General features: G+C 41.8%; 1 protein-coding gene across 2 annotated transcripts in view; it reads left to right on the forward strand.

Moving 5' to 3' along the window:
* Nucleotides 1-17,115, forward strand: part of LOC108138262 — a 34,880-nt gene extending 17,765 nt beyond the window's left edge. For both annotated transcript variants that reach the window (XM_017260406.2, XM_017260407.2), the window contains exons 3-4: nt 11,188-13,152; nt 14,809-17,115. In XM_017260406.2, the coding sequence (XP_017115895.1) occupies nt 11,249-13,152; nt 14,809-16,012 (3,108 nt within the window). In that variant the 5' untranslated portion in view covers nt 11,188-11,248 and the 3' untranslated portion in view covers nt 16,013-17,115. The remainder of the gene's footprint in view (nt 1-11,187; nt 13,153-14,808) is intronic.
* The last annotated feature ends 6,238 nt before the right edge of the window (nt 17,116-23,353 follow it).

The raw sequence follows: 23,353 nt of genomic DNA on the forward strand, positions 1-23,353 counted from the left end.
ACACATATGCAGATGCAGCAATATGGAGGAACAACACTTTCGCCTTAATGTCGCAATCGCCGGCTGATGTTTGGCTAGCAAAAGCAAAAGTGCATACAAATGCGTTTCGTTTGTAGTCCCCGAACTGCATTCGCTTTTTATGGTAATGCATGTGGGTGTGGAAAATGCGATTGGAGTTTGGCACTGAGACTTGGCTATGACTTTTATTGGCTTTTCGGAAAACGAGGGAGGCGAAAATCTAGAACGTTTTACTCTTTACCAAAAATAAGATTCACACTCAGTTCAGAGTTCAATATTGATCTAGGTGTGATGATAATAAAAATTAAATCAAATTATAAAGCTTTTCGGTAAAATTATAACAATTAATACAACTTATAAGACTTAAAATATCATAAGAACCGGCCAACTTTAATAATAAATATCTTATTTTAATCTAATCATGACTTAAAAAATTCAGCGGAAGATTATTTTATTAAGATCCCAAGGCTAACGGCAATTTTCTAAAGCTTTAATAATAAATATCCTATATTAATCTTATTATGTAATAAACACAATATTATTTTATTAAAATAATGTTATTGGGTTTCTTGGCATACTCCAATAATGAGATTTATGCCTTTGAAAAGTTGGCTTCGTTTAGCAAAAAGTTCTCATTCAATTAGGATATATTTATTGAAATAAAACGAAAGCGAGTTCCAATAACTTTAGCATTTCCAGGGGAAAATGAATTACAGCTTGAGCAAAACTTTTCTCTCTCCATCGTGGAACATCTGTTGACCTTCGCCTTTCAGGTCTTTTTCGGGAAAGGCCTCCACTTGACCGAAAGTTGGACCATTATGGCAAATGCACAAGCACAAAAGCGAAAGTGGAGCACAGTTAAGGGAGACGAATTCTCGTACATCCACATAAAGATATACATATCTATACACGGAGAGTGCAGATACCCACATATCGATGCTGATGGCCAGCCTGTTTTTAACTTTTGTAAGTCGTCTTTGGCATTTTTGATCCAGTGACCCGAATGCCAGTCCCTACATATTTCTGCATGTATATTGACATATGAATACGAGGAATATATGGCCGTGTGCATATACATATTTGATGACCAAATGCTTTTCAATAACAATACAACAACGACAACAGACAGGCACATCGCACAAAGGCCAACAACAATGGCAAATAAACTATATATATATCAGGGAAATCGGGGCAACTGGGAAAATGGGAGGACTGAGCCTGTGTGTGTGTGTGGTCAGGTGTGGCACTCTTTTGTGCCGATGCATCCAGCAAAAAGTATTAAAAATGCTATATTGGCAATAGCTCAGGAGGCACAGTGGTTGTTGCCAGAAAAGAGCAAGAAAATACAAAGAGATTGTACCTTAGAATATACTTTTGAGAGAAACTAAAGAGTTCATTCAACCACAATTTAAAGTTATACACATTTTCCTCATCACTTAAGAAGCCTCCAATATCAATATATAAATTTCAATAAAATCTCCTCTCTTGTCACTAAGCAAATTAGTCTCACCTCCTTTTCATCAGTATTAAAATTAATTAAAACTAATAGTATTTCAACCATTTCCTTGTTTCAACCTAATCCACTGTATAGCCCGAGAATTGAAGCCCACTTCAACCTTTTTCTGTGTTTGCTTGTGAAAGAGCAAAGAATTTCTCGAATTTATTAAAGCAAATTTTAATTAAACGCAAAATTAAAAACAAATATTTATTGCATGCGTTGAGTTGTATGTTAAGCAAGCATATAAAAGCAGACAATGCACTAACGAATTCCCTTGTAAGCCTAATCCACTGTACTAATCCCCCTGTAGCCGCCCATTTCATATGCATATTTAAATACTTTCTGAGCGGACGCTTTGTTGTTCGGCATAAATAACCAAAAATAGAGGTGGGTAAACCCTTAAATTTATGCCGAACTAATGCCAGACCCTGGGAAATGGTTTTCCCTTCGGTTCCATCAGCCAGCCAGCAGCGGGCTTTGAGCGGGCTTAGTCGTTGTCCTGCAAAATGTTTTTAGCTTTATCCTGTCGATTGTCGCCGTTAAAGCCATAAAACAGACCGGTTATTATAAATTGCCGTTCGTGGCCAGGCAAACAATAAAAAAGGCTTGCTTTTTTTGTATTACTAGCTATCCCCTTTTATGACCATGTTCTATGCAAATGTTTGTGTATTTATTAAAAATAGCAAAGATTTTGATATAATCCGTTGCATTTAATTGACTGCAACAAACAACTGAAAAATGCCATGTGGGTCACCCGAGAGTCCTTAGCAGGGACAAAAAGGCGTGCGTAAAAAATCGAGAGGCGGCATAGATGGCTGGATTAAGGGTTGGGTGGCCAATAATTCATGACAGTGCACAATAGACGGGTGGAAAATCCATTGAAAGGCTTTTAATAGGGCCAGGATCCGGAACTGTATTTATTTGCATTCCCTGATCCGTTACAATTTCAATTATGAGAAATGGACCGAGATGTGTTTGCATTTCATTTCGTCGAGTGAGCTCGATGATGATGATAATCATAAATTGTTCTTTTTTTTACTGTCACTCCCAGCAGAATAGGCAGCAAAACAATGCACGTTTACATATTTACATATTGATGTGGAAACTCGTACTCTTATTCAACGGTTTTAGTATTTGTTTTGTTATTTGAACAATCGCACTTTTGCAATGATTTTATAAAAAGTTTTACGATAACCCTACTTTACTACATTTTTAATTTGACGACTATTTTGTTTGATTTTAAGTATAATGTATAAATGTATGGATTATTGTTACTATACATATTATTTAAATGCTTTTTAATATAATAATAATACCTTTTTATTATAATGCAGAAGTTCGTCTAAGACTTTAGTTTCATACTCTTTAAAAAGCAAAAGCTTTCAAAATTTAAATGCTAATACTTCGATTTTTCTGGAATGCTTAAGGCAACGAATCCTAAAATACTTTCATACCTTGTGGCCATGCGAGAGGTAAAAGTTAAATAAAGTAAGTTTGTTTGCCAGGCAAAAAGTTTCACAATTTAGATCAGAATCCTCCCCTGGTATAAATCCCCAGCAAGGGCATCGTTTTGTCAGTGGCAGCGCTAATAAACAAAGGCTTTCACTTGGTTGATTATTGCCATTGAACTGAAAACGCGACTGCCATCGAGAAAATGGGAAATGGGGAAATGGGGAAATGGGAGTCCTTGACGAGCCACTCCGTCACCAGGAGCAGCCTGCTCCGCTATCTGTTATCTGTTAGTTTAGCTGCCACTACATGTTGTTTCAAAGTTTTCCCGTAGCAATCAGCTGGGAGGGAGGAGCCGGGGGCTTTCCAACTGCTGATGTTGATGCTGCAATTGGAAAAGTCAACGGCTGGCTGCAATGCCACTGGCAATATTGTCTCTTCGGCTGGAAGGCGGGCTGAAATAAGGGAAATTGAAAACTGTATAGCAGACGGCAGGCAGGTGGAAGGCAAAGGAAATGCAATCAAGTCGGTTACTGTCTGAGTTTTCCTTATTGTCATAAGAGGATTTCTCACAAGGTTTTTACAAGCTCTCTCTGGTCTAACTTTGTTTGATATCGAAATAGCTTCGATTTGGTGAGTTGTATAATTAATAAAGCGCATTACATAAAGAGCTCGATGAAAGATAAGTAACATTATTTTGCAGGAATTAACGGAAATATTGTTAGTACTATTATTAAAGGAACCAGAAACGAACTGATTTTTCGCCAAATATTGTGAAGAAAATCCTATGTATTTATATTGTAATATTATCAAATAATACATTTTTTAACCTTTCCTGTATGCTTATTAATATTTGCACTTTTTATTTAACTAAGAATTTCTCAACAAATACAAATTGTTTTTTTAAGGAAGTTTGTGCTTGGCATGCATAAAATCCGAATTCGCTATATTTGATTTGCGCATAATAGCCGTGGCTGAAATTTGTTGACGACCGAGTGCATGTGTAATTTTTACATTCAGTTTCGGTAAATATTTGCGCAACGAATGAAAGTAAATGGCAATGGAATTTGGCATCGCCATTCAGTTGAAAATATTGCAGCCTCTGCCTGCCAGCAACCACGAACCACCGATTCAAGTGCAAATCGAATCAGCCTGGCGTGAAAACGCGCCAGGAAATCGTGGCCAAATAAAAAAAGGGAAAACCGAAAAAATCACATATATATATATATTATGTTATTATTGAGGTTTTGTGCACTGCGAGCCCTTTGGCATATGGCAAACTGAATTTAAAAAGGGCTGCCCTTGTGCGAATTGACAGGGAAAGTTGCCACACTCAGCTGGAGGAGCAAATCAAATTTCCGGACTCTCGGATTCCCTGGCCAAATCCTTTTTCCGCCATTAAAGTTGCATCTGCTTGTCCTCGACGACGTTGCCATGGCAGTTCAATCGAACCTGGACAATTAGTTGAGCTGCTGCTGCTGCTGCTGCTGCTGCAGCCTTCGATCCCAGATTCTGTTCCCATTTTGGTGATTTCCCAGCAGCCTCGCCTGCCACTCTATGCCATTCTCGGACCCCCACTAAATAATCAATAACTGTCACACAAAACCAATTCGGGCTCGTGGCTCCTGAAACTTTTTGGCTGACAAAAGTTCGGTGTGTCCAAAACAGAGCCAACAAATAAAGTGACGCGCTGTTTTCATTTGTTTTGATTGAGGTCTGCATCTTGTTCGAACAAATAAAGGTGGACGGTTGGATAACTGAGTGAAAAATGGAATATTGAATATCAATCAAAGCAGGTGAAAGTAAAGAAACTGTGTTAATTAATTTTGATTGGTCGGGCCAAGCTTATTGGATGTGAGTTGACTAACAAACCACTTTTTTCACTTATTTTTGAAATGATAAACATCTGTTTAATCAAATTAACTAATGTACCATATTTATAATAAAGTTAAATATGCAGAAGGAGATACTATATGTTTCTGATAGCAGTGAGTGATTAGATGCTTTGAACTGTGCTACGCAATTATCCCCACAATCGACCGGCTTTCCAAAATATCCCCACGCATTGATCTAATTTTGAAAATACATCCCAATGTCAGTTCGTCGAAATGGATGCATGCATCCCACATTTGAATGTAACCATTTGTATCTATGGCCTTGCTTTGCTTACCTTGCGGCAGTTGATTTCGGCTACGCCCCCTTTTGCCGACCAAGAATATGCTGATCAACTTATTCTTCGCTTTTTTGGGCTGACATTTGCACATTTTATGGTCCATGGCCACAATTTAATGTTCGATGTGCTCTGTTGGCCACGTCCTGTTGTTGTTGTTGTTGTCGTCGTCAGTGCCATTCACATTTTCGTTGTGGGCTAATTTAATATTGTGCTTTGTATGATTTTCACATATTATCAAGAAGTTTTATTGCGGCAATTGAACACGTTGTCAGAGGGACTTGACTCCGTATCGTCGTAAAATTGAAGCACCCCCAGTATTTTTGGATATTTATGTTAAGGATATTGCCAACGTGTCTTGGTGTGTGTGTGTGTGTGCGTATACGTATTGCGTATACGTAATATGCGGGTGGCCCTGCGGCTCGGTTTTGTTGTTGTTTGGGTTGTTTACTTTTATTGGCTTTCGGTATTATTGGTTATTGGAGAGGGATTTGGGGTATGGGGATCGGAAAAGGTGCGCGTGCCTGTCTAGCTGCCTGTTATAATTTAACTTTTATTTCTCTATTTATGGCTTAATAAGACACACGTTCACGAGGTTTGCCATTCAATGCCAAGGATGCCAAGGATGCTTATCGGACACTTAAACGAACAACTTTTTTACGGCCCGGTAAAGATAAGATAAGATAAACGTTTATTTAATTGCCGCACACGAAAGACGAAACTTTTACAGCGATGACAAAACACCAAAGCCCCCTTTATCAATGGCAATAAATTTATATTTGCCTATTGTAATAATTAGCTCATTGAATCTGCCAGACCTGCTCAAGTGATTTATCATGCTCAATAAGTGTCTAACTCAATGAAAACTTATGTTAGAGCGCTGCTACTAGTGGGGCATAAATATAAATTCTTTACCATCTAAAGTTCTTCAAGAGCCTGAAATCAAGGTGATTGGGGGAAATTTATTACTTTTCCTAAGGGTAAATGTAAATTTATTTTTATTTATTTGGCCAGATAAGACTGGCTTTTATTAAGTTGTTTTGCTTATATATAAAGCTTCTGAACATTTAATAGCACAAAAGAAAAGCAGTAATAAATTTCATCCAAGTGCTTTTTGTCCATACTATTTACTCACGTAGTTCAAATAAAACTATTTATTTTCGAAGCTATACAACATTTTATAGTTAAAACTATTTCTATACTTTTAAGAGCTTGTTCTTCGTATTTACATTTATACTTACATATTTTAAATAAGTGTAATTATGTTACCATTTTTGTTGCAGAGTCAGTTAACAGGAAAAATTATTTACTGCTACAAAAACTAACTCGATTCAGAGGATTTCAAGTAACATTTTGGTAAAAGAAATTAATTTTTCCTTTTGCTGTTTTATAAATATACGTTTATGTTTTTCCAAAGCTCTAAGTTTAATTCCCAAACTATAAAGGGGTCGTTAGCATTACTGTTGACCGAGCGGTTAATAAAATGCCGTGACGTTCTTTTGGCATATTTTAAGTTCCCCTTGCAGGAATGCCTCACTTAAAGTCAACAGCAAATGGCAGGACAAATGTTGACAAAGGAAAGCAACAAATAGCAAACAACAGCCGGTGAAGTGGCCCTTGACGAAAATAAGAGCGAGCTAGGGTCGGCGAGTTGAAAGGATGCAGCGTAGCAAATATCGTGGGTGCAAGGACTAGGCCTAGTTTTATATTTCGTCCTGCGAATGCAGCTGACCACAGGTCGCGGCTAAAAGAAAAAAATGCGGGGAAAAGCGTATTTCCCAGGTTACAAGGCGCCTTCTCCCCGGGCCAAGACTCTTGAGAAATAACGCTTAGCTTCTGCTTTCTCCCTTGGCACTGCTCTTGCTTTATATTTTTCTGGCATTTTGCTCGGAGTTTCCCCACTTCATTCCCAAGTTGTTTTTTCCTCTTTTTTTTTGTTTTTAGCTGGTAAAGTCTATTATGCTTGCGAAAATTGCTTTACAGCTGCAAAACAATGCGGAAAAAAAGGTTACACAGCACAAAAAGAAATACACACAAAAATGAATAATGACAGCGAACTGGAGGGAATGGTCTAGAGATTACTTTTGCCTTCCATAGATAGTAATACGAATCCTTATTGCCCCTTCAGAAAATGAATTTGATTGAAAATAAATCAAATTTTCGGAATTTATTGTTTGGAAGCTTTAAATGATTAATTTTAATAATACATGCAACGATTATCAAGTCTTATTGACTAAATACTAAAAACCAAATGTCATAAAAGCAAGGATTAAAATAACTAGAAAGCTAAAACATAGAATACTAAGACTCGGCAAAGGATTTATGAGGCATACATTTATGCTTTTGTACGTATTATAGTAAGCTCTGAGACATAATCACTGATCCCCGAGTAAGGGTATTAAAAAGGAATTTACTATCAAAGTCTACGAATAGCAGAAGTGAAATAATATTTGCGCCAACCTCGAAGGCGAGGAAATCGGGTCGGGAAGTGCAGCTAAAATAATTTGCGCATAATGAAGCCGGAAGTGTGAATGCAAAGAATACAAGGAAAGTGGAGGAAAGAACTTCATTATCTGCGCCAAGCAGCTCGCCGAGCAAGAAGAAGTGAAACCCAGGCTTAGTCGAGGCATTCAAGCAGCGAAAATTACACAAAAATCTTTGCCGGGATTTTCTAATTAAAGTTTCAGCAAACGAAACGCGGCGCCAAAGTGAAATTAATGGCGCTGCCATTTTGGCCAAACAGGGTTTCCCCATTTCTCCCTATTTGTTTGTGTGTGTATGGCTTTATGAACTCAACGATGGCAGCATTTTTGGCCACTTAATCTGTTCTCTCGCTCGAACTCAGCTCTTACCACTCCTCCGCCCCAACGCCTCGCTGTGTGCGTAATTTATTTGCAATCAATGCGGCCCGAGAGGACATTATTTTCACATTAAAGCAAGGGCTAAGAGACTACCCAAAGATGGCCAAGAAAAATCCGTGCCAAAAACCAGCTCGGCTACCATTTGGCAGCTGTCACATAATACATCTCATACCAGGCAGGCATAAATAATGCGAGAGACTTATGGACTTTTTATATGAACAGATTGCTTTAAGTTAAGTGGACTAAAGAAGCTTTGGGAACTAATGCTTTCGTATAAATAGTATCTTAATTAAATTTAAGATTTATTAGTGATTAATTTTTGTTTTTTTTTTACATTTACAACAATACAAAAATGAGTTCAAAAAAATTAAAAAAGAGCCATTTTGTGTATGATTAAAAAAATTTTTTAAATATATTTTTACACATACACTTAAAACCTAATAGACTTGTTTATTTAGTCTAGTTATAGATCAAGTACATACAAAACTTTCTATTTTTTGTAAGTGTATGCTTAAACACATTTTCCCTGCAGTGCTTGGCTAAACTATTTGTGGGATTCATCTGTGACATGTGAGATCTCACATTTGTGTTGTCATATCCCACGTTAATGCGAGTTTCATTAGGCTGAACGTTACCACCCCCTTCGCCCCCTCTCAATGGCGGCCATTGCTCCTTCTGCATGAGTGTGTGTGTGTGGTTGTGGCAGAAAGAACTGACTTACTCCATGGAAAGTTTCTCGAACCCCGAGCACGTATCGTATGTCATAAGCAGGGAAAGCGGCTTTCGGCTTTCGGGAGCGGCGACTGCAGCGGACACTGCAGTTGTGCAGTTGGAAATAAAATTATTAACCCCGCTGCAATGCAACATAAATAGGATTAGTGTCTGCAGCAACTGCACAAGGAGAACAAACACGACTTGGACGGCGAAGGAGACGCCGGAGAAAGGCCACAACAAAGGCAGCCAGCCAGCCAACAGCATTTGCATTTGCATGTTGCATACTTCACGGCGTAGTGCTCACATATGATAAACGGCAACGACAATGCCACAACCACAGACCCATACACACACACACACACTCGTAACTGTGTCTGCGGGTATTTCCCTTTTTCAGTATCTGCCTTGTACTCGTTTTGTCTTTGTTTTGGCCGGGCAAAAATGCAGCTGAGTATTTTCAGCTACATGGAAAAACTTCATTTCAATTCTGCGGCTGTCGTCCAGTGTATTGACCCCTAAACGCCCTCTACCGTGTCACACACACACATAAACACACACATACATGCATTAGTGACAAAGCCATTCCATTTTACTCACACCCCCTACCATTTCGACACCATAGCGGTTTTTGCAAGCATTTTGTTTGCTTTGCGGCTTCCGGTTTCTGCTACTGTTACTGTTACTATTACTGTTTCTGCTACGGTTCGAAATCCGGCTTAAACAATTCGTAACCGTATACGAAAGTCAACTGCCCTGAGTTCGATTGAGTATATACCCAATTGTTCGGTTTAATTTAAATATGCATGCGGCATTAATTCATAATTATGTCGTCAATCGATCGAATTGGCCGCTGGGTATTTGCAACAGCGTCACTTGAAATCGAATTCCAGTGAAATGCCAGCGGCTACTCAACGATGCGATTTTTCAGTGTGAAATCTGAGAGAAAGGGCCTCGTGGACAATAAATTGTTTGCATTCTCCATTGAACAGAACAGCAATTCGCACTTCGCGTTTTTGCACTTTTTTTTAAACTTCGCGGGGTAAATCTTATATGTTGGTTTTTATAACAGCGTGTTTTTGACAAATTTATATTTTCTTTTAAGCATCAATTCATAAAAGTATAAGGTGGTTTAAAAAAGTACATAAAGATTTTTCTAAGTTAAATTAGGTTTCAAATGATAAAAAGAATATAGAAATTTAATATAATTTAAAAACTTTAAACTATCCGCTTTTCCCATAATATTTTCTTTGCTTTGTAAGCTTAAAGTTATTATTTAAAAAATGTATTTTAAATTATATACTTCGTGTTTGACATTTTTCCGTGCCTATGCTCAAATGTTTCCTTCTTTTACACCCAATTTTTAAATTTTTGGTTTTTATCTTAAAAGACACTACACCCGTCGAAGCAGCAGGTGCCCCGCGAAAGAGCGACCGAGATAGAAACTCACCAGAAATGCGGTTTGGGCTTGAAAAATTAACGCGGAAATGCCAAAATGTTGTGCATACGCCCCGTTGCTTGCATGCAAATTTCATATATTAGGCAAAGCGGGGGGCTGTGTCGTGTCGTGTAGAGGGGCTAAAAAGCAGGGAACTTGTTGTGTTTGGCTTGCATGGTCGACGGCCATAATTGCAACATGCCGCAGAAACACATACACACGCAGCGCTGTGGGTGACTTGGGACCTCGGCCAAGTCAAACAAACCGCGGGGTACAAGCAAAAACAACAAGGAAATCAGGAAAAATGCCAGGAAAGGCTGAGAACGAAGGATGGCCAAATTTCTAGTTGTGTTTCCTATAGTGGCGAGGGAAGAGCAGGAAACTCCTATAGTTGTGCGGATCTCTGGCAAAGTGTTGTTATGACTTAATGTGGCCAACGGGAGTGGCTGTTGTGAAGATTGCACTGGTAGAAATTGCCTTGAAATGGAGATAATAATAATAATAATAAAGCATAGTACTGTAAATATTTTATTTCTTTTAAATTTAGAAATCTGTTATATTAATCATTTATTTAAAAATATAATAGACTTAAATAACAAAAAAATTACTTACATTTATAATATATCTTCAAAATTTGTGTTCTTGTTTTTCCATTAAAATATTTGAAAAACAACTAAGTTACGAATCAATTTTATTAAAACCATATTTTCTTGAAATAAATCATATTTAAATATTTTTTTTAGAAAAATTGGTATGCCTAATAGCTGTTTTATAAACAATATTATAAAACTCCGCAAATAAAAAAATGTCTCATTTGGAAATATTTTTCTGCTAGCTGTTATGGACTTTCGTTTAATACCTAATTACTTAATTATTGCAGTACTTTTATTATTAATTATTATCTTTCGTTAATTTCAACCATTTTTTTGGTGCATCGAGTAAAATATGAAAATAACCTTTGTGTAGCCCATTAAACTGTCCGCAGTTGAGAGTTTACGACAGCCGCACTAATTGTATCCCATATCTTTCCGTCTCCTTGCAGGCCCGAGGCGGCAGGACATCGCCGGGATCCTCATCCGGAATCATTCCAGTTCGAGTATGCGATGGCCGCAGGTAGAGCCGCCGCGACGTCGAGTCCGAATCCGAATCCGAGTCCCAGTCCCAGTCCGAGTCCGGCCAGCGGTCAGGACATAGCCAGCGACAACAGTGCCCAGTGCCGCACGTTGGCCACGAAGGTGCGCCGGAAAGGGCCACGCCCCCAGCGGCGCCTGCACCCGCCCCTGCGCCCCGCCCGCCAGCCGCTGCATCTGCCACTGTGGTTGTGGCTGCTGTGCTGCTGCTGCTGCCAGCTGGGCCAGCTGCGGGCCGAGTGTCCGGCGGTGTGCGAGTGCAAGTGGAAGAGCGGCAAGGAGTCCGTGCTGTGCCTTAACGCCAACCTCACCCACATCCCGCAGCCCCTGGACGCGGGCACCCAGTTGCTGGACCTCAGCGGCAACGAGATCCAGTCGATACCCGACGACAGCTTCGCCGCAGCCCAGCTGCTCAACCTGCAGAAGGTGTACCTGGCGCGCTGTCGCCTGCGCCTGATCGAGCGGCATGCCTTCCGCAAGCTGATCAACCTGGTGGAGCTCGATCTCAGCCAGAACCAGCTCGCGGCCATTCCCTCGCTGGCCCTCTACCACGTGCCGGAGCTGAGGGAGCTGCGGCTGAGCGGCAATCCCATACTGAGGGTGCCGGACGATGCCTTCGGCCATGTGCCGCAGCTGGTCAAGTTGGAGCTGAGCGACTGCCGGCTGGCGCACATTGCGGTGCGCGCCTTTGCCGGGCTGGAGAGCAGCCTGGAGTGGCTGAAGCTGGACGGCAATCGGCTGAGTGAGGTGAGGAGCGGCACCATCACCTCGCTGGCCTCCCTGCACGGGTTGGAGTTGGCCCGCAACGAGTGGAACTGCAGTTGCTCCCTGAGACCCCTGCGAGCCTGGATGCTGCAGCAGAACATACCGAGTGGCATACCGCCCACCTGCGAGTCTCCGCCGCGATTGTCGGGCAGAGCCTGGGATAAGCTGGACGTGGATGACTTCGCGTGCGTGCCACAAATAGTGGCCACCGACACCACCGCGCACGGGGTGGAGGGGCGGAACATCACCATGAGCTGCTATGTGGAGGGAGTGCCGCAGCCGGCGGTCAAGTGGCTGCTGAAGAACCGCCTAATAGCCAATCTCAGCGCTGGCGGGGATGGGGACTCCGGTTCGGAGCCGCGAACGGCAGCAGCCACGCAGGGCAGGAAGACATATGTGGTCAACATGCTGCGGAATGCCTCCAACCTGACCATTCTCACGGCGGACATGCAGGATGCCGGGATCTACACGTGTGCGGCGGAGAACAAGGCCGGCAAAGTGGAGGCCAGTGTGACGCTGGCCGTTTCCCGACGGCCACCGGAGGCTCCGTGGGGCGTGAGGATTATCCTGCTGGGCGTCATAGCCGCTTTACTGCTGGTGGGCGGCTCCTCCTTTGCGGCCATCTGTCTGTGCTCCCTGCAGAGGCGCCGAAAGCTTCGACTGTGGAACTCCGTGCCGCCCGTGAGGCGAAGCGAAAGCTACGAGAAGATCGAGATGACGTCGCGGACGAGACCGGATCTGGGGGGCGGGGCCAGCTGCGGGGGCGGCAGTGCCACGGGCGCCGGACTCTTTCACGATGCCGAGGAGCATGGCTATCTGCGGGCCGCCCACACTCCGCTGAACGACAATGATGTGGGTCAGGCGGCGGCCATTGTGAATCCGAGTGCGGGAAGTGCCCAGCGGCGGAACGGGGACTATCTGCACGTGTCCACCCACTGCGACGATGAGGAGGAGGACCACCACCCACATCCCAGTCAGCAGCACCAGCACCAGCAGCAGCAGCAGGCGAGGAAGAGCTCCCAGGGCCATGTTGTCTCCGCATCCGGGGCGAATAATTCAGCGCCGCTGGAGGAAACGGATCTGCACATACCGCGCCTCATCGACATCGGCGGGTGAGTTGACCTACACGGTGCGATAAAGTGGGAGACTATAATTTAATACATTGCCTAAATGCTTGTTTAATTAATTCGCCTTTCGTTAGTTGCTTTGACTTACCTTAAACATTTTTTACATTGCCCGTTGAAAGGCTGGTTTTAAGTAACATATATATAAAATCAACAACAATAATTTTTAAATACAATTTAATACATAGCCTGAAAGCAAATTAAGCTATCCTTATTGAATTGTTTATATTTCCTGCAACATTTTTTATTTACCCATTTTTATTCATTAAAATTCTTGTCTAAAAGTGTACAACAACATATTTTATAATATAACTTAATGCATTGGCAAAAAGTACCATATTTTTGCAGAAAGTTTAATATGTATATGAATTTCATTAAACTTTGTCTTTTTTTTAAATTTTATAAATATTTTTGAAATTAATTTAAAAGTGTCTAAAAGTATGCAATGAAAGAATTTAACACGGAATGCCAATGCAATTCATTCCGAATAACGACTTTATGTTTTTATTGCATACATTTAGACATCTTTATGAGTGACTTATTTATCTAATTTTGGTTATAAACGCTTCTTTACGCCAAGTGTACACCTCGGGCGCCCTGTGTTTCTGTGGTTCTCGTTACTTCGAGTGGCAATTGTCCCCCGACCGGGCGTCCGTGTTCCTGTCAAAGAGCTGTCATGCTCGAGTGCGGAACGCGCCCGGATCTCCGTATTGCGTCCGTATTATGGGCAACACTTGACACTTCCACTTTGAGCTCGAGCCCTGCCATCTCCGCCATCTCTGCCCAACCACCTCCATGCGGCCTCCGCATAAGCGAACGCGCGTGCTAATGACGCGCGAAATATGCGAGCACATCCACATCCACATCCAGCATCTCACATGCAACCTTCTTCCTCCAAGACCACATCCACATCCACATCCTCATCCACATCCACGGACCCGAGAAGTGCTTTATTTTGGGCACACTGAGAACTCACTCTGCCTGATTGGCGCTTGTCACGTGAAAGGAATCCTGCCGCAGATACGACTACGAGTGCGGGCAAATGGATGTGCGGCCGGTTATCTTCATGGACGAGGACACTGCCAAATAACGAGCGACTGAAAAGTCAGGCACTCAGCGAACACAGTAGGGGTGCAGAAACAGAGGGTGTGTAGGGGTGTAGTATAAACTATTCTGACAAAAAAGAATATCTTATGTCCAGAGGATACCAATTTAACAAATAATTCTATTAGTTTTTATTAATTTATCGAGTACTTGTAGAGCCGATGATTATGCCTAATTTGGCCCTTTTTTTAAACACATAACATTATAATTTAAAAAAAAAAAACATATAATAATCAAAATTGCATATTTAAAAATATTTTTGAAATATTTTAAAGCAAATCTATATGGTATTATAATATTGTAAGTGGTATACAAAATCCGTCGGTGTCATAGAATTTTTACATTAATTTTGTAAGAACAGGAGAATATTTAAAGATTTTTTCCCAAACTATGTTTGTTATGGGGTTTATTTCAAAATCCTAATTTTAAAAGATGTTTTTCCAAGTTATACAAGTATTTATTATAGGTTTCACTTCAAAATCCTAGTTCAGCATAGCACAGCAACATAATAGTAATTACATTTTTTTTCCTTTTCTGCAGCACCGATTCCGCATCCAGTTCGATATCCAGCCAAGTGGATGCCGCTGCCCGCTTGGGCGGCTATGCCGGTCACACCTGGAAGACCACGCCCATTGCAACCACCAAGATCAACTCGCCGCACAGCAAACCGGCCACGTCTGTGCATCCACCCTCCTCATCCGTGAATCCCCCGGGCACGGGTTCGGGTACGGCTACGGCCACGCCCTACGCCCATTACGGCAATCATGGGGCGGACGAGATGGCCACGTCGGTGTTCTGCAGCGAAGGCCAGGAGAGCGACCTGTTCGACAGCAACTATCCGGACCTGCTGGACATAGCCAAGTATGCGGTGGCCCAGGCGCAGCAGCAGGAGGGTCGGGGGCAGGGCGGCTATGGCCAGGCCACGCCCACTCCGAACGGGGGGCTGTGCACGCTGCCGCGGAAGCTGAAGACCAGCGGCAAGTACTTCCGCAACTCCTCGGACAGCCAATCGCCGCTGCTGGCGGACAACTCCAGTAAGTATGGCAGCAGCACCCTGGGCGATGGAAGTTTCCTCAACGAGGCCATGGGTCTGGGCAGGCGGTACTCGGCGGAGTCCAGTTATGCGAACTACTCGAGCACGGCCACCTACACCGGTGGTGGCCAGCGGGCAAATAGTTTCCTCAACTTGGTGCAAAGTGGCGCCCACAAGGGCAGCCTGCTGCCCGGTCATTTGGGCCAAAAGCCCAGCCTGCCCTCCAGTCCGGTGCAGCATCAGCGCTCGCTATCGAGTGCGGCCACGCCCCTTCTGGACTTCACCGCCCTGGCGTCTCGAGCGGCCGGAGCGGCCAACTCCTCGGTGGCCGCCTACGATTATCATGCCGCTCAATTGGAGCGATTCCTGGAGGAGTATCGCAACCTACAGGATCAACTGTGCAAAATGAAGGAGACCTGCGACACAATCCGGAAAAAGGAGACCCCCCTGCGAGTGGCCATCGGACAGTCGGCTGCCCAGCTGGCCGACCCCCTGATGTACAGTGCAGCCTCGCACAGTCCGAAACCGCCGGCGGCCAGCAATCTGAAGACGAAGACCCTGCTGCCGGGACAACCGCCGGATCCACCGCCCTACTGGCTGCACCGCAACGCCATGTTGAAGCGGCTGAACGGAGACGGCAGTGGCGGTTCGAACGGATCGGGCGGATCTCCCGCCTCCCCGCAGCCCGGACAGGATATTTTCAAGAGCTAATCGCAATCGTGTACAGCCGGAGGATTGAGTGATGGGGCGGAAGGAAAAACGAGAGGCTTCGGTCCACCGAAGATGGCATGAGCTTGCAGGAATAACAAAGTTAAAAATGCTAACAAGTTTCTACAAGATATCTTTCTCTTATGCATTATTTTAAATGCCCATTTTTCCTAAAATTAATATTTAATTTGTATAGTTCAAACAATTTCATAATAATTTGGTTTCAGATTATATTTTTGGACAACATATCATGGACAAGGTGTACACATTTTGAGAGGTTATCTATTATTTTTGATTTTTATATATATTTTTATATTTATTCGATCAGTTATTTTTCAGCAACCAATTAACATTTTCCTTGCTGATAAAAAGAAAACCCAACTTTCATACTCTTTCAAAATCTCATAATTTACAAAGCTTCTGACAAAAAATAATTTTATCAAAGACAAGTGACTATTAAGCCCATGCAAGCTCCTGCCCATCGATCTAAATGCATTTGTCTGGATAGTTAGTTAGGCCTAGGTAGCTGGAGGAGATTCAACTGGTTCGATACCCAGCCCCTCTGTTGTATTATAGAAACACTTTTCCACTCTTTATACTCGCTACTACGCAATATTAAACACGATCCCGAAAAGCGGACGACACAGAACATAAGACATTGTAAGTGTATAGACAGAAATCCTTTAGAAATGAAAAACACTATCTCGAATACACCTATCGGAACCTAATTTTAGAATCCCCCCTAAGAAAAAAGCTCTCGTGTTAGTCTAACTACAAGTGTTTTTGTACTTTAAGCGATCTCAATATAAACAAGGATAATATAGATGACCTAAATATCATAAGTATGAGTTGGCACAGACTGCAAAACGATAGATTGACGTATTGTTTGATTGTTAGATGTTTGTTTTTCTGTACCGCCGTTCAGGTGGTCACAAATTGTAAGCCAATTAGATCCAAACTCTAAATTGTAATTTAAAACGATACAAAAAACAAAACAAAAAAACGTACTTTAGGGTGTCACTAAACTAAAACTCGAAAGCATTTCACCCAACCAACAAGAGAAAGCAAAAATAAATTAGTTGAGAATTGAAAGAAAACAAAACGAGAAGCCGAATGAGTTTTTTGAGTTTTACTGGATCGAAGGGGTTAATCGAGGGGCGTGCAAATGTCCACATCCGGGGTTAAAGGGCAAGTAATTGTCGCTTGTCGTGCCAACATTCGCTTTTCGCGGGGGCGTTGGTCAAGATTAAACAATAATTTCGGAGCAAAAAGTAGGTGGAAGTGGGCGTGGCAGAGACTACCCCCACATGGCGAAACCACGCCAATTGGTTCAGCGCACATTTCTTTTATTTTTCGCCTCGCATTCCGGTTGCCAAATGAAGTTGTAAAATGCAAATGAAGCCGTCGCCGTAGTCACATGCGCGTTAAAGTTCATGTTCGATGTGATGTCGCCATAAAGCAGGATTAAAACGAATTTATGAACCTTTGGCACGACGACAGCGACGACATGATAGCCGTTTTATACCACTCCCCACACCATATCCTTCGCACTCTACCGCACGCACACACACAAGCACACAATGTCGCACAGGGTAAAGGACGACTTTGTCTTTGCGCCGCTGGCATTTGAATGAAAAACGTTGCCTACTTTTCCGGGATACATTGTGTAAAATGAAAATCGCCCTGGCAATCCTGAATCAGGGCCAATCCTCCTGTGGTCTCGGTCATCAATGGCTCATTTGGGCCTTGTGCTCATAAGCTCATAAATATTTAAGGCCCGGTCTTAAATGTGCGTAAGTTGTAAATTTTTTAAGGACAGAGACGAGTCATGAGTTTACATGAATAAAAATATGATTTACGATGCTATTACTAATACAAAATATGTAAATATATTTGGTTTTGGTTGTTACCCATTGCAGTTTTTATTTATTTAAATATAATTATATCAAATTATTTTTTAACATTTAATTTGACTATTTTAGAGTAAGATATAATAACTCAAATAATGCATATAAAACATAAAATAACCAATTTTGGATTAAATAACCCAGATATTTATCTTTGTTATTCCATTTTTTTATCAGACCAATTTTTGAGTATTTTTATCCATATCCAGAGGTTCTGCATTCTCATATGCAGTAGTTTATGACTGAACAAATTTGTATGTTTATATCTTGAATAAAAACTTTGTTTTTGAAAATATTCGTAATTACTGAAGGAAATTATTGCGAATTAAAACAGAAAGAGAGAGAGTTCTGCAATTGCTTTAATACCATTATTATATACCTCGATATGGCTAACATTTTATCAGCTAATTTCCCTTTGTGATCTGAATTTCGTTCCGTTCGCTCTGATTTATACGTGAATAACATGTAATTAAGCTACGGCTGGCTGATAAAACTCCCGGCTGGCTTATGAATTTCGAGCACGCAGACGTGTGAGAAGGCAAAAGTAACCGAAAGTGGTTGGCCATTTAAGCGAGCTCCATTTGGCGAAGGGCGAGTTGGTTAGTTGAAGTCACTTACTGTGGACCGGGCCGAGATCGACGTACAGCCTTTTGTGGTTTGTCGGCTTTAAAGAGCGAAGCCATTTACATTCCCCCCTTTTTTTTTGGGGGTGCCAACCACCTGACCGCCTGCTGTCCGGCTAAAGCGAAAATAATGAGCCTGATGCTGGATCTCGGCGAGAAGCAGCAGAGTAAAGAGCAACAACGTCGAGAGCAGTCGAGTTTATGTCAAGCTGTCAGTCAAGGTCGATTTCTTTTTGCCACCCTCTCCCTCCCGTTGCCCCGTTATCCTGCCCTGCACCTGTCAGTGGCAGAAAGGACGAGAGAGTGGGCGGTAGTGGGTGGAAGGTCGGCAAGTGCCCTTTTGTCACTGTCTTGTGGCTGCCAGTGCAATTTTTATATATGGCCAGGGCAGGGTACTAGGGATATATACGTGACCAACGGATTTTGTGAAATATTTTATTTTTGATTTTTGTACACTGTAAATAAATATTAATATAAACTTCATTGAGAAACTTTAAGACATTATATATTTTTATACAAAACATTAGTAACTTAAACGTTTTTGAATATTTTTAAACACATTTTAAGGTTGTGCTACTAGTTATATTAAAAATAAAGCTTTGCAAATGGAAATTAATTACTTTAAAATTTATTTTAAAGACTGAATACAATATATTCTTTAATAAAATCAAAAACGTGCGTGCAAATATGAGTATATAAAGCTCATTACAATTTTTAGGTTTTATATAACTTAAGACTTCAAAGTTTTTGATAAGTGTAAGCCTGACGGAGTTTTTGACAAGGCGGTGTAAGACTTTTAAACTGAGTACCAACTAGTTGAGTCCCCAGGCTGATAAAGCGATGAGCGGAGCTTGCCGAGCGATGTGTGCTATGTGTATGTGCCCAGGGAATTTTTCCATCATTATCAGTGTCCTTGTAGCCGCTTCCACATGCCACTTAATGCCAACGCACCAGCAGCGGCAGCACTCGTCCCACTTTTGCATGTCGTCGTCGTCGTCATCTTGGCGGCCTTTGTGGTGGCGTCACACAACTGCATACCGCCCACAAGGCACCGCCCAACCACCCAACCACCCACCGCTCAACCACCCTACCATCCCCATTGCCACACTTCAAGCCTCCCACAACGGCCATTATATTCAAGCATTTTCGTGGCATAAGTTGGCACTTTAGCACCAGGCAGCTGCTACCTGTTTCATTTTCAGTTTTTCAGGAGCTCTCTTGTATTTTTTTTGCATCTGCTTTGTTTATTCTTAGCCCCAGTATCAATTTACATTGTGGCCAATTTTTTAGGGGGGAGAGACACAATTCCTGAAATGATCGTAGTACGGATATCGATTGGTCTTGGTCTTTCAAACCCAAAATGCCAATTGATGGCCTTGAGACGGAGATGAATATTTCCTTTTACATTGCAAGAAATTTGTTGCCAAATGTCTGTTGTTAATTAAAAAGCATAGAAGATTTCATGGAATAAATTTATTATAAAAAATAAAATGAGGACTTAATTGTAGCAGTAAAAACTATTTAAAAAATTAATTTTTTAATTAACAACAATTACAACTTTCGAGGATCAAGCAATTTAAGAACTATTTTTTTTGAGTATTTTTTCGGCTTGTTATGTTTTCCTGCCTGGCACTTATTTTTCAATCGATATGGTAGGAGCAGGAAGGATGCGAAACAGGACCTTAATGTGCTGCTGCCTGTTCCGTTTCCCCCCCCACCCCCCACATCATTTCCCCGCTCCCCACGACACCACTCCTGTCGTCCTTTTTAATGGATGTTGCATTACTTTCCGAGGCAGCTGTACGAACAAAAAACTTTTCCAACGGCGAAAATTGAAAAATAGTTTCGCCCCAGCTAGCAAACGAAACACAGGCGAGCTGGGCAAAAGTTTTACCCGAAAAGTTAATGGCAATTGCATTTATTGATTAGCCCGGCAGGAACGGGATATATCAAGTTTACCCTCAAGTGCCACTTGGATTTAATTTTCCTGTTTGGCTAAGCCAACAGATATTGTCCTCTCGACCGCAAGTTCAACAAGTCAACGCATCAATGTCAAATAATCCGCTGCAGGAAAAAGAAGTCGTTGGCAAGAGGGAAAAGGGGAACTGGCGTTCAATGCGCCTGCGGTTAAGCGAGCGAAGGACACCGGTGACATAGAACAAACTCAAGCTGCAGTGTCACTGCCACGCCCCTATTCCCCCACGTGCCGGCCTCTTTAAGTGCTGGTAATGGGCGCACTGATAATTCATTAAACAAAGCGGTGCAAAAAGAAGACGACGGTCCAAAAAAAAGAATACATTTTGAGTGCAGGAGGCTGGTGAAAAAGTGTCAAGGATAATGTGCCAGCGCTCTGCTGCCGGAAATAAAATGGGAGGACGATTTCAGCTTTAATTTTTTGTTTGCCTGGCACAATTAATGGAAGGCTGCCCCACATTCATTTTAAAACGCCAGCTAAAATCCCTCTTTGCTTTAAAATAGCAATTAGATTTAAACAATGAAAATTGCTTTAATCCCTTTTCATTTATTCAAATTTATTTTTTTATTCTGTATTAGGTGATAAATAAATGAAAATGACATTCTCAATTTTAAAATGTATGATCAGATAAACATTTTAAAAATATTTTAAACTATATATCGCATCTTTTGCATACTTTTGCAAAGCTGTCACGAAGTTTTCAAGCAATATTTGAACTCGCAAATAAATTCCTTCGATGCTGCTACCCAAGAACTGGCTGCTTCGGCCCAATTTGGGCCAATCTAGGCCACACCTGGGCGGCTGTCACTCAGGGCCAGAAGCCGAGCGGGTCTAAGCTCTCAGCGCTGCCAATTCCTCAATGCCGAGCAATTACAAAGGCCGAAAGCCGGGAGCCACTTTAATGAAAACTTTTGCCGGGCGCTTAGCGGTTTTTTGGCCAAGTTGCAGCGGGTAATCAGCCATGTTATGGCAGTCAGTCCAACCCAGTTTCTAGACCCTCCGGCGGTTACGGTTTGCTGCAGGCTCGAGCGGATTATGGCCTTGCAGTGCACTTGAAATTTGTTGTTTGCCAGCAACAGGATAATCTGATGGTCATTCTTTTCTCTGCCCATTTTTTGTGTGCCTATCTGGCGCTGTAGTGTGTTCGTATTGGTTTCGTCGCCTCCGTTTTGTTTGAGCTCTGGCGAAAACAAAAAAAAGCTCAAATTGTGGCCCCAAACTTTGTGCCAGGTTTTTGTCGGCCGCAGTTGTTCGCCGCTTTTGTCTGCGGCTCAGCTGCATCGCCCGGCTTTGTTGGCCAGCTTTTCAGCGGCTTCGTTTTCATTTTCCCGGGGCCACTTTAATTAAGCCAGTCGAGTTAAATGCAAGCTTTACCCAAAAAGTGTCAATCAGAGCGGTATCAAGATTGCACTCTTCACAGCACTCTTGGCTAGCGAAAAAATTTCCACTCCATCCAGCTAATAACAAAAGGTGGCAGGGAGTGGAATGCAATTGTTACGCTTGAAATTCATTTGAATATTCTGCACGGGCTTGTGTGCATTTAAATTGAATTTTATGAAATTGTTGCAAGTGAAAAACGCGATAAAATTCCGTCCACTCCACTGAGCACGGAAAGAACACAGACTTTTGACCACTCTACTCTTGATATTAATTGCAACTAAAATAGGTATTTGACAAAAATTAGCCTTTTTCCAGATCTTATCTTTTTGGAGTATAACTAACATAGTATTTTAATTATTATCGGTTATAAATCCAGATATTGTACAATATCTTTTTACTGAGAAAAATAGTTTCAACTGCTTAAAACCCATAATCCTCTCTGATCAAGCCAGCAGAATTACTGACAACTAAGACGAAAGCATAATTAAAACCCTTCAAACACATATACCGCCGAATATCTCATGTGTAAGCTGACTGAATGTTGAGAGCTGCCCACATTTGAGGTGGGCAAATGTGTTGCGGACAGTTTGCAAATGTAGTAAAAGTTCGCTGTAGCAGCCAGAATTGCCGGAAGCGCAACACTCTGCGCCAAAAGTTAGGCACCACCACCCCCACATACAGATCTTGTGTATATGTATGTACCATATATATAGCCCCTGCGATACAGACACAATGCAAAGTAACCAATTTCGGAGTTGAATCGTTTAGTGAAATCACTTGAGGCGATTAAAATCAATCACAGACAATCATCGCCCGGCAACTAGAGAGGGGACTACATTTTTCTTGCCACTTTACGATTTTATTTAATTTGCACTCGAAGCCATGTCGAGAGTTTTCCTCCGTCTGGCCGGTGGGTAAAATTTGATTTTAAATTGGATTTGCCATCGATGAACGTGGGAGTTTGTTTGTGCCGGGCTGGATACAATAAAAAAATAAAAGTTTGAGAAACTAACAAAGTCCATTTCCATGCTGCCAGCAAACCACTCGCAGGTGTGAGCCAAAGTGTTCGAGTGTTTGGTCATAAAGAGCCACAGGTTATGTTTTCTTCATCACGGAGAACGAGAAAAATAATCACAACAAACCGCCAGCACTGCATATAAATAACATTTTGGGTTGGAGTGTCGATAAATATTTGCTTGGGGTTGATGAAATTGAGGCAGAATTAAACCAAACAGCATTAAATAAATGAAACGAATGGATATTTATTTGCTTTCTTTGTAACGAAATGTTCTTGCAAATTGAGCATCAAGCGTAAAATGACCGAATCAGGTTGGCGTCATTAAAAGGGATTCTTGTTAATGTAATAAATTGGAGAGTATTTAATTGAAAAGAAAGAAAATGTGTCATTTTATATTCAAAAAATGATTTCAACTTAGAGCATTAAGAAAATTACTAAATT

Source organism: Drosophila elegans, unplaced genomic scaffold (assembly GCF_018152505.1).
Source record: "Drosophila elegans isolate 14027-0461.03 unplaced genomic scaffold, ASM1815250v1 contig_814, whole genome shotgun sequence".
NCBI classification, from domain to species: domain Eukaryota; kingdom Metazoa; phylum Arthropoda; class Insecta; order Diptera; family Drosophilidae; genus Drosophila; species Drosophila elegans.